The following is a 16,443-nucleotide window of genomic DNA, read 5'->3' as shown; positions in this document are numbered from 1 at the left end:
GACCCTTGCCAATCCTGGCTACTAAAATCATATACATTAAGGAGCTCATCATATCCATCGTAAGTCAGTCATTAACTCATGACATCTTCTCCAGCCACTCAAAGAGGCTGTTGCCCATCCACTACTGGGGGGGGGGGGAAATCTCTGCAGAAAAATGATGTGACCAATCACCCTAGCATCTAATCTGCTCTTCCTGGGAAAAGTGATTGAGAGAAGAGTAGTGGACCAACTCCAGGTCTTCTTGAATAATTAATGTGATCTGGAAGTTTTCAGTCTGATTTCAGGCCAGGCTATGGGACAGAGACAGCCCTGGTGGCATAAGCTGATGACCTCCATTTGACTGTAGAATGAATGAATGTAAGCCATGCTTATTCACTTTTTCTACTAGATCTATCTGCATCTTAAGATACAGTAGATTATACCATCCTGTTGAGGCATATAGAAGCAAAAGTAGGCATCAGAGGCTGTGCTTTGGATTGGTTTCAATAGTTCTTCCTGGACTAAACTCAAAGGGTTGCCTCTGGAGACCAACTATCTTCAGTGTAGGAGTTGTCTTGTGGGGTTCCACAGGGTACAACCCCATGTTATTCAACCTCTATGTAAAGCTTTTAATCAATCATAGTTTTGGAACTGGATGTTGTTAATATTCTTTTAACACCTAGCTCTCTCTCTCGCTCTCGCTCTCTCTCTCCCCACCCCTCAAATCCTTGGTGATACAGTAGAGGTCTTGACCACTGGCTGACTGCTGTGGTTCAATGTCTGTAACTGAACCCAGACAAGATGGAAATGATTCTGGTTTGAGAGGCAGAGATCTTGAAGGATACCAAGCTTTCCACTTTTGATGGGGTTCAGCTGACCCTTGCTGACTCTATTAAAAGCCTAGGGATTATACTGAGTCCAACACTTGTTAGAGAAAAACGTTAATGAAACTGCAAAAAAGATGGCTTTCAACCTTGACATCGCTGATCTAGCCACCTGGATCCATCAAGACTAGACTACAAAGTCAACTCAGAGACTCCAGTTGGTGCAGAACATCGCAGTTCAGTTATTACCACAAGCTAGGTGGAGCATGCTTATTACTCCCATTCTGCAGACATTCCATCAGTTAGCAGGCTCAATTCAAGGTATTAACTTTCAAATACAAAGCCCTTCATGACCTACTTCCTTCATATCTGCAAGAGATTGCCTCTTCCCCTATGTGCCATCATGACACTTTTGCTCACCAGAGTAGGGCCATGTGTGTGTGTGCGCGCACACACGCGCATGCTTGTTTTTTATTTTAGTCTGTATAATCTGCCTTGGGTCTCAGTGAGAAAGGCAGTCTGTACATAACATAAACATAAATAAATAAAAAAGATCTATTTGGATCAGCTCCTGTTTCCCTCAATGACCGTCCAGATGCTTCTGAGAATCCCACAAAAAGGCCTTGGATACAACAGACTTCTCTGCTGTTTATCACTCAGCAGTTGGTATTAAGAAGCATACTGGGAAGTTTCTGTTCACTGCATATACATAACTTAGAGTCAGTTGCATGTTTTTATCATTTCCACAAGACATCCCTAGCATACTGCCTCTGAAGTTGGAGCTTTCATTTAGCTACCCCATCTAATTGCTGTTGATTAATCTACCCTCCATGAATTTTTCTAACCCCACCTTTAAATTAGTTCACAGTAGCTACCATCACTACATCGTGGGGAAGTGAATTCCATAAATGAATTATACATTATCGGAAGAACTTTCTTCTCTCTGTTCTGAATCTCTTTACCACTCATTCCATTGAGTGATCTAATATTATGGGTGATGGAGGAAAAAATTCTCTGCTTCTCTACACCATGGAAAATTTTATTAGCCTCCCTTGGTTGTTGTTTTTCCAAACTAAAAGTGCCAAGCGCTTTAGCTTTTCAAGACAGATTATAATATACATAAAATCCTGTTGAAAGGAGAATGTGACCATCTTTTCCAAGTCATTTGGTGGAAAGTTCCAGACATGATCTGCAATGATCTTGATCCTTGAATAGAGAGGTGTGACCGACTCAGCTTCAGATGCTGAGATTTCCAGACAGTAAGAGAATGATTGACATGTTCCCCGCCCCCGCCCCCACCCCCGCCCCCGCCCCCGCCCCCTCATGTGGCTAGCCTGAAATGGCAGTTGGGGATGGAATGTTGGGGAAGCTGTCAGTTGGAGCTGGAGAGTAAACAAGAGAGTGAAAGGGAGTTGGAGCCTGGCTTTTGACCAGAGGGGGTCAGCCAGAGAATCCTCTGTGAAAGGAAATAATGTTTGTGAAGCACTGATAGTCCTCGGACTAAAGTGGGAAAAACCAGCACTAATGCCTGCTTAGACTTGAGAGATCTGGGAATTATAGTGGGCCAAGGAAGTGGGTAGAAAGGAGTCTCCCCTTCAGTGCCAGGAACAGGGTTATAGCTCATAACTGCCCAGTATCTGTAAGGGTTTGTCTCAGTGGAGCACCCTTAAGTCTGGAGAGGGGGGGCAGTCGTGCTGTGTCTGTGCTTTAAAAGGGAAACATTAGTGAAGCAGTATCAACCTCTGAAAGAAGCCAGCAACCTAGTGTTAAACCAAGTGATTTGTGCCTCACACCAGTGAAGTTGCTGTATAAAAACCTTTCTGTTACTTAAGTTCAAACATCTGCCTACCTGCCTTTTGATTTTAACACTCTGTAAATAAACCTTCAGTTACATTTTGAACCTCCCCAAGCCTTGTGTGCCAGTTTCTGCTAAAGGGAAGCGCAAACCCCTGATCTGTCCCCTACTAAGACTTGGCTGGGTAACCATTTTTAATATTTCTTAAGGGTGGGACAAGAAGGAAAGTTGAAGCTTAACATCAACCACGCTACCAGAGGCTTCCCAGCCCAGTATACAGCTTCATAGGCTTAAAGAGGAGAAGTTTTACCTCAGGGTAGGGGAAGGTCAGCCTAAGCCTGAGTTGGATGTGGGTTTGTGGCAAGAGGATCCCAGGAGAAATACCATGCCATGCAATGTGTCCAAATCCTTTTATGTTGGTAGCTTTAGGGGGTTCACATTTTAATTTTTTTACCTATTTGTGGTGCTGTCTATGGGGTAGATGACAGTTCTGTTTCTTAAATAAAAAGAATGATGCCTGTTTAGTTGTAGTATAATGGCTAAGAAGATGAGCTGTTCCCAAATAAAAACCTCATCTCTGTCACATTCAGTCAGCAGGCATAGTATTTGGCTGGAGCCGGGGCTGAGTAGCAGAACATACTGTTTGCCCACAGAAGGTTTCAGGTTCAGAGGATGGCAACAAAGATGGTCAGGGAAGTTAGAAAACAATTCTTACAAAAGTTGAAGGAACTGGATATGTTTTAACCTGGAGAAGAGAAGACTGAATGGTGTGCGTGTGACAAGATCAAATACCTAAATGTCTGCCGCACAGAGACAACAAAAACTTGTAATCTGCTGCTTTAGTGGATCTAACAGACTTTAGTTACAGGAGAGAAGATTTCAGTTGCACATTAGTACAAACTTCCTAATGGTAACAGTGATTTGACAATGGAATGCTACCTGGGGGTAGGGACAGGTTCTTCTTCACTGGATGTCTTAAAGCAGAGACTAGTCAGCCACCTGTTGAGAATGATCTAGCTTTGAATTTCCTTCACCAAGCAGGAGATTGGACTAGATGGCCTAGATTCCATGACTGAATCCCTGGCATCTCATTTTGAAGGATCTTGGGTACATAATGTAGAGAAGGATCTTTCTTTGCCAGTTAGGAATTACTTTGGAGAACTGCTGCTAGTCAGAGATGACAATACTGAGTTAGATGGACCAATAGTCTGACTTGATATAAGGTGCTGCTGTATGTTAGTCGGAGTCTAAGAGCAGAACCACAAGTGACAAAAGGCACAGATTGGACACTTGTCAGCTTCCCTCAAGTTTTGATGGGAAATGTAGGCAGCTTGGCGGAATGTTGGACAAGTGACAGTTGAAAAGTCCATTGGACAGCAGTCAGAGAGCGAAGCTGCGAGACCAGGATGCCTACATTTCCCATCAAAACTTGAGGGAAGCAGACAAGTGTCCAATCTGTGCCTTTTGTCACTTGTGGTTCTGCTCTAAGGCTCAGTGGCAGAGCACATATTTGCAAGAAGAGTCCCCAGGTTCACCTCAGGCCTCTCTAGATTAAAAGGTAGAGTTGGGAAAGACACGCCTCTGCCTGAAACCCTGAAGAGCAGCTGCCACTTAGAGTATGAAGTGCTGAGCTGGATGGGCCAGAGTATGGGTCTGAGTATAAGGCAGCTTTATATGCTCATATATGTACTACAACTCTGTTTCAGACACATGCTTTTAAATGGGATTGAAAAATGAAGGGAAGAAAAATACAGAGTCACCATTCTTTCCTGAGAGCAAAGGAATGTAGCTGTTTGTTTGCTCAGTGTGGTATCTTGGAATTAGGCCATAAAAAGAAGGTTGGAAGTGTATCAATATTTGCCTTTGATAAGGATTTAATGAGTAGGGTGAATGCTGTTGTTGTAAGCTATTTTGGGTCCCCATTGGGGAGAAAAGCAGGATACATATATCTAAATAAACAATCAATTATATAAGAGACACATACAGTAAAGAGATCATAGCATGTCATATTCATTATTTTACCAATTGTTACAACAACCTTGTATGACAGGTAGTATCCTTTTAACAGATGTGGGGGTGGGGCAACTGTAACACTGGTCAGTATAAGATATGAAAAAGTAACTATGACAAATACTCTTAAAGTACGCTACTTTTTGGAACCTTAATCTTAAAATGTTTAAAGCTCAGGCCTTGGAACCTCCTGAGAGTTTGGTCCTCCCCACCCCAGATCTTGCTTCCTTCGCTCTTAAAACATTAGATTAACTTGTATGCTACCAACATCTATGTATTAACTAGAGAGGGTTTATGGTGCAGGAAGCCTCCTTTCAGTATACATCTGAATCCAGCCTTAGTTAGAATGAAAATATGAGATCCCACTCTATTTTTGTAAATCACCTGGAAATTACATCATGGTCTCCAACACATTCTTTTGTTAGCAGAACACCAACTTTAAATATTCTACTCTTAATATACTGACCCAACCACGTGAGTGGGAGAGATACATTTTACCACACCATAGGGTCCAGGCTGAAAGCCCAATAACATGATACTGTCTGTATCATTTTACACATCATTTTTTTCTCTCATGACTCACAAGATATATAAATTTTATTTATTTTAAAAAGTATTCAATTGCAATCCCCAAAGCAAATGTAACATTCATAACGCATTCAACAGAAAATCAATACAAATGTCAATAAAAGGTAAAGATGCCAACGTTGGTCTAAAAGCTAATATTGACAAAACAGAAGCGCTACAGTTACCCAAATGCCAGGTGGGAATGTTTTGCACCCCTTATGAAAAGCTAGATGGGGTGGTTCTAGTTCAGGGGTTGCCACAGAGAAATGGGATCACGTATGGTTGGTGGGGCACCTGGTACAAGTTTGCATTAGGCTCCAAGATATTACTGTTGGGTTCTCTTGGGGCACAAAAGAGTTATGAATAGAAAAATTTCCTTTCTGATGAACATGCTGAAGAACCCATCCCCCATATAACAATTTTAGGTATAAGGTTATTAAGAGTTCTACTTCTGCCCCCTTGTGGCAGATAAAGAAAAAGTTCAACGAACCCTATTTCTTACATGCTGCCTTTTGTATTGAAAACCAAATTCAAAATCTCAAGTCAAATTTACATTGGTACAACTGAGAGAAGAATCATGTTTCTTCTAATTCCAGATGACATTTCTGCTAAGGATTAATTTATGCTTAAGAAGATTAATCGAATACAATAGGACCTTATTCTGAGTATGCACGCAAAGGATACAGCTACACGGGGTTTTTGCTGGGAAAAGGGGTAGCAGAACTCTCAAGAGGGAAATGAGGAAGAAACACACAGGATTCTTTGAAATCATATTATTTTCAAGCACTATTATTGAGTATTTTCAAGAGGTGCCGGAACTCTGTTCCCCCACGTTCCCCCTGAAAAAAAGCCCTGCAGCTACGTGTTATCCTGATGAGTTCGTTATGTGGCAGATAGGCCAGTTGTGTCATGAAACAGAAGAGAGTTGTTTTGATGGCCTTTTTCAAAGACTTAAGAAATGGAAGAAACCCATGTCAATTCAATAAGCACTCCCTAATACCAAAAAAATGCCCCTCCCTTTCTGTGACTTTCACTCCATCACCCAAAGGTTGCCCACTACCTTCGCCAATGCCAACTATGCTCTCTTGCAAAAATCCTGCCTAAAATACTTCCACCTCTCTCTTTTTTCCCTCAAGTATCTTCTTGGAACCCACTGTTTCCATTAAACTTTTGGTTTCATTCCTTACTCCTTAACCACAACTAAAACCACAGCTGAAGTATGTAAAATTGCATTCATTACATTCACCCATTCTTACCATGACTCTCTCCCATTCTCTCCCAATGTTATCCCCCCTTTCCTTTCCTTTTATTTCCTTAAATGCTTATTGATTCATAAATCTTGAGTAGCAGAAAATACTTATTCCTTATATTTTTGGATGCAAGGGCTAAAAGGACTGAGACATATTTTGCAATTGCTAAGGTAAATTTAGGATCCTTATCGCTAAGCAAAAAAGCCAGAGTTTCTGGAATATAAGGGGGTAGTTGGTTAATAAAAGGCTTAATATAATAATCCCTTATATTTTCAAAGACCCTACATTCAAGCAGGGCACGAAAGGATGTACCAACCCTATTAAAGCCACAAGGGAAAATTCTGTCACAATAGGGCATCTCCCTGTAAAACCATTGTGGGTATAATATTCAATCTTGCAAACAGTACCATGGGACGATAAGATGGATATTGATTTTGAAAAAGACAGACCAAAAGATAGGGGTGAACAAACTCTGCAGGCTCTTGAAATCAAGCTGCTATGGTCAATTTCTAGGACACAGTTTTTAATCAGAGAAAAATGCTTTGGATTTGCCCATCTCAAAAATATCATCAATCGACATTCCAACAATCATCATCTTCTCATCCAGGGCTTTAATCCAAGTCAATTTGTATATATCCTGATTTAGCCCATCAAACAAACCATCTTCAGCATAGAGAAGTTTTAATCTCAGTTTAAAGGCATATAGCTTTTGCTCCCAGGGATAGCTGTTCAAATTCTGCCCACAATACAACGTTAGACACACAACAGGGGAATTCAATATTTTCCTAAGAAATTGAGATAAAGATTGGTCAATATTATCAGCTTTAATCCAAATAGCTGAGCCATAAAGAATAATGGGGGCCACTTTCAGATTAAAAGCTTGCATCACTCCAGGAATATACTTCCCTTCCCTACTGTGGAAAAACCTATATATAGCATTAGTGCATGGTTTTGCTTTATTAAGCGCTGTTCTAAATTGGGGAATCCAGGAAAGATCTGCTGAAAACAGATCCCAAATAGGAGAAGATCTTGACTTGTTCAATATTTGACCTGTTGATTGACCATTGAGACAGGTTCCATTTCTTAGTGTCAGTGAAAACTAAGAACTTAGATTTCAGATAGTTCATCACCAAGCTTTCTTAAGAGCAATAGCTGGAAAAAGATTGCAGGGCCCTTTGCAGTCCAACCCGATTTCAAGACAGAATCACAGCATCATTTGCATAAAGCAGAATAGGTACACCAATTTCAGCTAATTTTAGTGGATGGCAGCAGTCATCAAAAATTGATGCTGCATCATTTAAGTATAAGTTGAACAAAAGAGGTGCTAGCAAACATCCCTGACACACACCCCTTTTCCAAATTAAATGGATTGTTATCCCTCCTCACACACATTAAAATGTAGGGTATAATCCAACCAAAGCTAATAACTTGTGCCACCGATTTCACCAGAACAGAGTAAAACACATGCTTAAGTCTCCAACAGAAATCAATAGATCATAAAAGTACATTTTAAAGATAGATAGAATCTTTTTATTCTACCCTCCTCAAGGGATGGCCCTTTGTGCCTAGCTGCAAAACACTATGTATGCTGATGATGCTATATTATTATTAAAATAATAATGTATTAAAATAAAGTAATCATAATACTGTTTATGCTTGCATAATATAAAAGCCTCCCCAACCTCCCAAGTGACTGCAATTGGATCTAGACTGTAAAATCAATAAGCAAATGGGCAGTTTTAGATAAACATGTGATTCAAGGTTCACAAGCCTGGTTCTATCTACCGCTTGCTTTTGCACAGCAGACCATAAGTCAGTTTTGTAAGCCTGTTATATAACCCCACATCAATCATTTGGAATTTTCAATGAGTTGTATCTACCTACCCCCTTTTCAAGTGAGCCACATATGAGCTCTGCAGGGCTGCTTCCACGAAGTAAGGAAGTTCAAAGTCCAAAGATGATGAATGGCTACCTTTGATGGCTCTTGAATGTGTGTTGTTGAAACTCTAGCAGTTGTGGAAGGAAATGAGGCATTATTGCTATAGATGAATAGTAACAGCAATTTTGCTAAAATTGTATCTAATTTTTTCTCCTAGTAGCTGGGAAATGAACAAAACAAGAGAGAAATAGAAAATTATGTTGAACTGTCCATATTATTTTGTTCCCTTGACCATTTTTCTGCTTTCTTCATAGGAGCCATGTTGGCATTTATCAGAAACATTTCTCACACTTTTGGCTACAAGCTATACCACAGCCCAGCACAATCTGCGACCTACCAAGAAAAATATAATGGCCCACCAGAGTCTCAACAACATCCTATTTTGCTGCCTGCCTACGACTGCAAAAACCAGGAAGATTGTCAAGCATCTAGCTGGCTACAATTACATGGCTGGTGGGCAGTGCCCTGCTCTGCACAGCACATTCTGGCAGGTTATATGACAAAGTCACATGTTTATAAGCCCTCTTTATTTCCAATATATGCCAATTTGAATATGCATAAAGTACAGCTGAAGAGAAACTTTAGACAGTTACAAAATGAGGCAAATGGAGTGTGGTATGATTTTTAAAAGGCACATTTTGTTTTGGAAACGCTGAATATTTTGGGTTCTGAAATTCAGTTACAGAAGGATACTTTTTAAGGAACGTAATTATATTGATTGCCTTAGAATGAATTCAGATTTAATTCTAAGGCACTGATACAATATGGGTAAGACTTGCCAAATTCAGTTTTTATACTTTGCCTAAAATCCCTAAATCCAGTAACCCCCAAAACAGAAAATACTGAAATGTTTTCAAAAATAGGAACATGTAAATTCACACTAGGAGTGTTTTGTTCAAATCTATGCTCAGCCATAAAGGTGAGGGGTGTCATCTCTTAGCCTAACCTACCTCACAGGGCCCTTGAAAGACCATGCGTTTTGAAGGATTTTGCTAAATAATACATATAGAGTCCAATAATGAAACATGAATATGGGTGCATCCGCACAGAGGTTGTGCTCGTCGTCAGCTTCAGATCTGGAGAACTCTTTCCATGTTTTCCCCATCTTCATCATGTTTTCCCAAACTAGCTTTAAAATTATATTTTTGGAAAGAACACAGTCCTAAAAAGTTAGCATGCTGTTTGGATGGGAAGGTGTGCATTTTGAAGGTCCTGCCCACATCAGCACCATTTTCCTTTCATCGAGTCCTCAGGGCTTCCATTCTTGCTGTCATGCCATCAGAGGGTATTTGCCGGTGATGCAATGACTTCACTTCCAGTCACACTGGAAGTGATGTCATCATGTCGGGCAACATCAATACATTGCTGGCGAGGAAGGTCCTGCCCATTGGTGAGACTCCCGCTGATTGCCAGCCTTGTGCTGGCAATCTAGCGAACACCTCTGCAGTTGCAGTAGCCATGGATACAAAATGGAGACTCCTTGCTGTGCAGATGTGGCTGCATTGTTATAATATTAACTACAGGCCCACATTTTCAGGAACTTTGCAGTGTTTCTGCCCCCCAAGATTCAGAAAATGCAAAAGGGCATTTCAAGAAAGTTTCCATTTACCTTCTCAAGTTCTTGTAAGTACACTTGAGCGATCACACATGCCTTTTCAAAACAAGCCATGACCTCCTCCTCCCTTTCTGACAGTCGTGTCCGGGAAGCGACAGAATTGGGGGAGTGTTCCAGGGACAATCCTATAAAAAGAGCAACAGCAGCATATTAAAGTCAAACTAAAGACTGGGTCCTTCTTAATGTATAACATTATATTACTTCCATTCGCTTTTCCTATATGACGTGTGAGTGAGGGACGGGTGTATACAAACATACAAGAGCTGCCCAGGCTGCTACACAGGGCCTTTCTATCCCTTCATCCTTCCCTTTCCCCTATTCCTGAACCTTTGGCTAAAGTGTATTCCTTCAACCCACTGATGAATATCATTGGAGAGGCTTTTGTATGAATTCTGCTTCTGTGGTCACACAGCATACTGTTTCTTCAATAGAAAAGTGAGTTTCTAGTTCTTAAACCTAGGAAAATAGGCTTTAAAGCATAAGGAGAACATCTAGAGTCATCTCTGGAGTTAGAGGGGAATCTAAGCTGGATATCTAGTGGTAAGGCAGTGAGACTTCAGTACCCTGAAATGTTCTCCAAGATTAGCAGGGCAAAAAATTGTGGAAAGCAGCCAAATACAAAACTTTTTAAGTTGCCACCTCTTTGGGACAGAAATTTGTCTTTTTGCACATACTGTTTTACCAAATGGGCTGTGTACTGGTGCCATTATATTACAACACCATGCAAACAAGCATAATTTATCCTAGGGCTTTTCTGCACACTCAGATTATTCCTAATTTTCTTAGCAGTCAATTCACAAGCACTGGAATTGGTTTTGGTACAGTTCTTCCGCACGTCTGCCCTGCCTATGCCTTTTAACAGTTGTTGAGTTGGCTTATTTCTTCCTCACTAAATAATAAGGATTTTCCAGGAAAGGTGCTGTTATCATCAGTGACATAATTGGTGGAGTCACAGCACCCATTCCCTTTTTTTATTTTTAGCACATGCTTAAGCCCCCTCCCCATGGGACCATTTTTTAAAACCATCAATTTCATAACATTATAATGACCTAACACTGCAGGTTCTCTGAATTCCCACTTTCATTTTGTAAAAAGTAAGTCAACCATGCAGAAATTTTGCATATTCCTTGTATATAATATGGGTTGCAGAATGTTGATGTTATTAAAAAAGAATAAAGAGTCCAGTAGCACCTTTAAGATTAACCAACTTTACTGTAGCATAAGCTTTCAAGAATCACAGTTCTCTTCGTCAGATGCATGTTGTTCTTGAAAGCTTATGATACAGTAAAGTTGGTAAGTCTTAAAGGTGCTACTGGACTCTTGACTATTTTGCTACTACAGACTAACATGGCTAACTCCTCTGAATCTATTAAAAAATAAAGAAGGCCACTCTCACATCACTTTCTTCTTCTTCCACCTGTACCCAACACCACACTTCTGTATGCAACAGTGCAATCATCACCCCTTCCAATTCCTCTTTTGCCTTTTACCAGCTCTTTCAGTTTCCCAACCACTTGAGTTTCCTTCACTCTCCCCACTACACACACTCACACACACCCTTCTTCTTCCATCATGCCAGCTTAATGTGGATATAAACACAGAACATACAGAGGAGGTGCCAGGAAAGAAAAGCTCTTTCATTTATTGCTGCTGCACCAAGGGTAGTTTGAGGAACTGAGCCTGCTACAGCAGCCTCAAGCACCTGTCTCTCTCCCTAGAGATCAGCTATTTTTTGTGCTGCTTGTTTGCTACTTTGGTCAGCTCCCTAGGGTCTAATCAGAGCAGCCAACCAAAGCTAATCCAAGAAACCCACAGATATCAGTCCTGACCAGAGTTGCCAGATCCTCTTACCCTCCGGGTGGGAGAGCTGACACTCACCTTTGGGTCATCCTCACGCATGCGTTCCTGAGCTATGCAATGACAACACTTCCAGGAAGTTATGTCATTGTGCAGGCCATATGATGCCCTGGAGAGCGCTCCTATGCTCTGCAGTGGGCCGAATCAGGCTCGATTCAGGCTAAATCAGGCCACTGCAGAGTGCAGGAGTGCTGCCGGGGCAGCACAATGGGCCTTGGAGTGCTCCTGTGCGCTGCAGCGGCCCAATTCAGCCCGAAATGGGCCCAATTCCGCCCGAATCGGGCCACTGTGGAGCCAAGGAGCACTGGTGGGGTGGCACAACAGGCTCTGGAGTGCTTCTGCCCTCCACAGTGGGCCAAATTGGGCCCATTTCGGGCCAAAACCGGCCTACTGAGGCATGCAGGAGCACAACGCGCTACCCAGGAGCACGTCCCAGGAGGCATGTTCCCCCACTTTTTCTCCCACCAGCCAGGGACTGGCAACCCTAGTCCTGACTAATACTGATTGACCCAGTATTAAAGAGAACATTAGGCTAATGCACAGAACAAATTCTTCTCCTGAACAAGTGCAAGAGTTATTAAGCCAGGCTCAGTCCAGTGAGGACAAAAAAATTATGCTAATATGCATACAAAGCTTATTCATCAGGGCCCAGACCATTGTTTAATCTAGTGTCTACTGGGTACACTCCCAGTGTAGGCACTAGGGGATACTACATCCTCCTGCTCTGGAGAACTGTTGCAGCAGAGCCCTAAGCAAGCCCCCGGAACTCCAAGCAGTGGGGAAAGTGTGGTGGGGTGACTCCAGAATTTTAGGGACCTTTGGGCAAAACGCCCTCAGTGGCAACTGGAGAGAGACAGAGACTGCAAACTGAGAATTTAGGGAAGAGGTCATAGCTCACCAATACAGTTCTGCGTGCATGCTGAAGAGCCCAAATTCAGTCCCTGGATCTCTAAGCAAAAGGATCAACAATAGCAGAGCTGAGAAAGATGCTTCCTGAAACCTTAGGGAGCTTCTGCCATACAGAGGAGAGTCAGCTGAGCTATCTGGACTTATCAGGTAGTTTCACGTGTTCGGGTCTTTCATACTGACTTCCCTGGGCATTCTCTGCAAAGTCTGAATGGTGGTGTAGATGGTGCAATGGGCCCCACAAATGTCAGGCTTTGTTTAATATCAGCCTTCCATCTGATAGTACAAAGTTCACCTGTGGCTGAGTTGACCTTAGTTGGGCATAACCTGCAGCTTACTTTATATAAGCAATTGAAAACCAGCTGTCTGGCAGAAATCCAGGAATCCAGAAGCTAGGAATCTGGAGTCATTGCACTTGCTTCATTTGCAAAGTTCTCCCAGCTAAAAAAATATTGTTACACATTTTATGACTTATTGGCCAAAAGATTATTGTTACATATTTTATGACCCATTCAGCAAATAGCTAAGAAAGCAAATAGCTAAGATATTGTGAGTTATATGTCTGTAAAAATATCTAATATTTACTTCATCTTTCTATACCACAGGATAAATAAACTACGTATACTTATAACATGTAAAGTCTGTCTACATCTTTGTTCCTAAGGAGGAAAGCTAGACTAGGCAGCCCTGTACTCTTAACCACTAAGAGAATGTGCCCCTCCAACAAGGGTGCCACCAGCATACTCTGAGGTGGGGCAGCTGTCAAGGCCCAGAGATGTGACCAGGGCCCACAGCTGCCCTTCACCCTACCTGCAAGCACCCCTCCTGCCCACTTGGGCTGTCTTACTCCATGAGCCCTGTATGCCTGACCCCCTCCCAAAATCTGAGACTGGCCCTGCTTTCTGACACAAGTTGTAAACAATGGGGGGACAATACAACAGTATATTTTTAAATAATAACATAAAAAGCAGAACATGTGAACATTCAAACCAAACAAGCAATTTTACAAGGGCTGAACAAATCCCTCCATCAGACAAATTCCATTTGGGAGAATTCAAGTAAGACTGGAGACAGACAACATTTTTTTTCTCCAGAGAGCTGAAGACAATATGCAAGAAATATACATTACTGCCAGCAGTGTGCACTCTATTGCATCCATAGGTTTTATAGTTTTTTTAAAAAGAGCTTCAAAAACAGCAAAGCCTCCTTGATCAGAAGCCATAAAAGAAACAGGTATGAAACAATGACCCTGTCCTATCACTTCCAGCACTGATGTCTGCTGCCAACCTGAGCTGGATCAACTCTTGCTTTGGATCTTTACTAGACACTAAGCTGAAGGGCTGCCCTCTTATTTCAGTACAATGGAGCAAATATGCAAGTACATACAAGAGCATGCACATACAAAATTAGTTGTACATTTCTCTTAAAAATCCAGCAGCAATGTTGGGAACGGACTGGGATGCTGTGAGGACCACACCTAATTCTACTAGTGTGTGGTCCTCACATTAGACCAAATACAGAGTTAAGAGATTAACAGTGCCATCCTAAGCAGTGCTATGCCCTTCTAAGTGAGCAGGCTTAGAAGAGTGTAACTCTGCTTAGGACAGAACTCTATAAAAGAAACTTGCAACCACAGCTATAGAGGCATGCAGTAACCACATCTACCTACCAGATCCCAAAAGAGGAAACACCTTGGAAGCCAGCAGAGCAAGAAAATGGAGCACATCAAAAGCACAAAGCTGTGGTGGTTTGCGATGAAAACACAACAAAGTCACTAATGGTGTATTTCTAATACACTAATAGTTTAGTGCTAGTGATATTTGTAGATTACAGCTTTTGATCTTTACATACCAGTTGAAGGTATCTGATCATCAAAGAGCTCTCATTCACCTAATAAGCTGGTGGGCATGCTGAAAAGGAGTAGAAAAGCAGTAGATAGATAGCAATATTTTAGCAATGTCTCTAAAAAGCATTGAAAGCAAACAGAAAATGAAGATCACAAAAGGCTTTTAAAATTTTCTTCTCCAGAAAAGAAGCTAAACAAATCCCCTGCATGCCCATGACCCATACCCTCTTGTATACATTGGAGAGAGTATTTTTCACCAAGATGTCTAAAGTGGAAGCAAGGAAGTATTATGCAAAGGGAAGAAGAATCAGATGCTTCAAGCAACCAGCTAAACTCTTCTGAGAAAGATTAGAGTCTATAGCAGTCAGCCAACAATGGGATAACATGACAAAAAGATGCATGTCATTTTAGGTTGCATGAAAGAAACATCCTTTTAAACATTCAGGAAGCATTAGTACCATTCTTATTCCATTCTATCTGAAGGCATCATCTATTGTAACCAGTGTTTTTTTTTCTACAAGCCAGAAAAGATTCATCCAATTACAAATCATATGGAAGACAGCTGACGAGGTTCATTACATGTGGCCTAGAGAAAATAAGTGTTATACAGACTGCTTCAAATATTTATAAAGGATATCCAAAGGAAGGGAAGGGCAGCAATTGTCCAACTGTATCCAATGAGGGTATGATACGAGGTAATGGTTAAAATTACAGGATGCTAAATTTAGGTTAAATATTAGGTAGAATGTCCTCTCCATAACAACACTTCAGCAAGAGAATAAGCTGCCCTAGGGAGTTGGTGGAATTTCCTTCCTTGGAGGTTTTCAAGAACAGAATGAGCAGAATGCTTAAGTATAGGATTTCCATCCATATGTATAGTTACATGCAAGGACAGACCCTGCAACAGCCACGAAGAGAGGATGATACTAGAATATAGCTCATTCTCAGGATCACTTCCTACATTATATTTTCCCCAAGGATTCATTCCTAAGTGCAAAACACATATATCTAGCATTATATATGAATGGCACTAACAGGTAATAGAGCTGTGTGGCCAGAAAGGCCCTTGATCAAATTTACCTCAATGATGAAATCAATAGGTGGCCTTAATCAAAACAATGTTCTCCTTTCCTCAGCCTCAACCTGTAATATGGTTTGATTTACAGGGCTGTTGTACATATTATTGAAATAGTATATTTTAATTCTAATAATAATAGGCATTAATATTAATGGATTACATCAGGAATTTTGCCTGATCATTTCCTAGTCACACCTTGGATGTATTATGAAGACAAAAATAATAATTTTAAAATGGTCATTCTTCATAAACATAAAATTATATCACATAATTGGAAATTCGTTCCAAAGTCCAAATACAACTTACGAAGCAGCTGTCAAATTCTAACAATGTAACATTCAAGGCCACCTAATATCAATATTTATTTTCTTATCTAACAGCTGTTTTTTTCTTCCCCTCTTCAAAATACTCACCCTTATTATTTTAGCTTAAAGTTTCAAAAGCATGCCTTACTGATGGGAGTCTATGGTCTCAATCCACAGAAAGTGACCTGTACTAAGGTTCCTTTGAAATTAACCTGTACATTGATTTCAATAGGACTTAAAGCTGGCAAAATTTCTGTTGTCTCTGCATCTCCCACATCAAATTCTCTCATCTGCACCAGTGTTTTCAAACCTCTTGTAATAAACCATTTGTACAACATATGGACCAAGACTCAGTACATGCACACGCAAGTAAGTGTTAGTAGAATTTTCAGTCGTGCTTAACCCGAAGACAGCTTCCATTCAAATCCATGTTAAAACTCCCTTGAACTTCAGAGAGGACAGCACGTAGGAT

The 16,443-nt window shown here is 41.0% G+C and overlaps 1 protein-coding gene across 1 annotated transcript in view; it reads right to left on the bottom strand.

Annotated features, from left to right (window-relative positions):
* Window positions 1-16,443, bottom strand: part of TTC7A (tetratricopeptide repeat domain 7A) — a 243,016-nt gene that overhangs the window by 204,420 nt on the left and 22,153 nt on the right. Inside the window, exons 4-5 of the mRNA XM_054984113.1 lie at window positions 9,974-10,104; window positions 8,310-8,431 (exon numbers count right to left, since the gene is read on the bottom strand). Of these exons, the coding sequence (XP_054840088.1) occupies window positions 8,310-8,431; window positions 9,974-10,104 (253 nt within the window). The remainder of the gene's footprint in view (window positions 1-8,309; window positions 8,432-9,973; window positions 10,105-16,443) is intronic.

This window comes from Eublepharis macularius, chromosome 1 (assembly GCF_028583425.1).
Source record: "Eublepharis macularius isolate TG4126 chromosome 1, MPM_Emac_v1.0, whole genome shotgun sequence".
Lineage (NCBI taxonomy): Eukaryota > Metazoa > Chordata > Lepidosauria > Squamata > Eublepharidae > Eublepharis > Eublepharis macularius.
The sequence above is the reverse complement of the archived record's forward strand: the minus strand, read 5'-3'. Positions and strand labels throughout refer to the sequence as shown.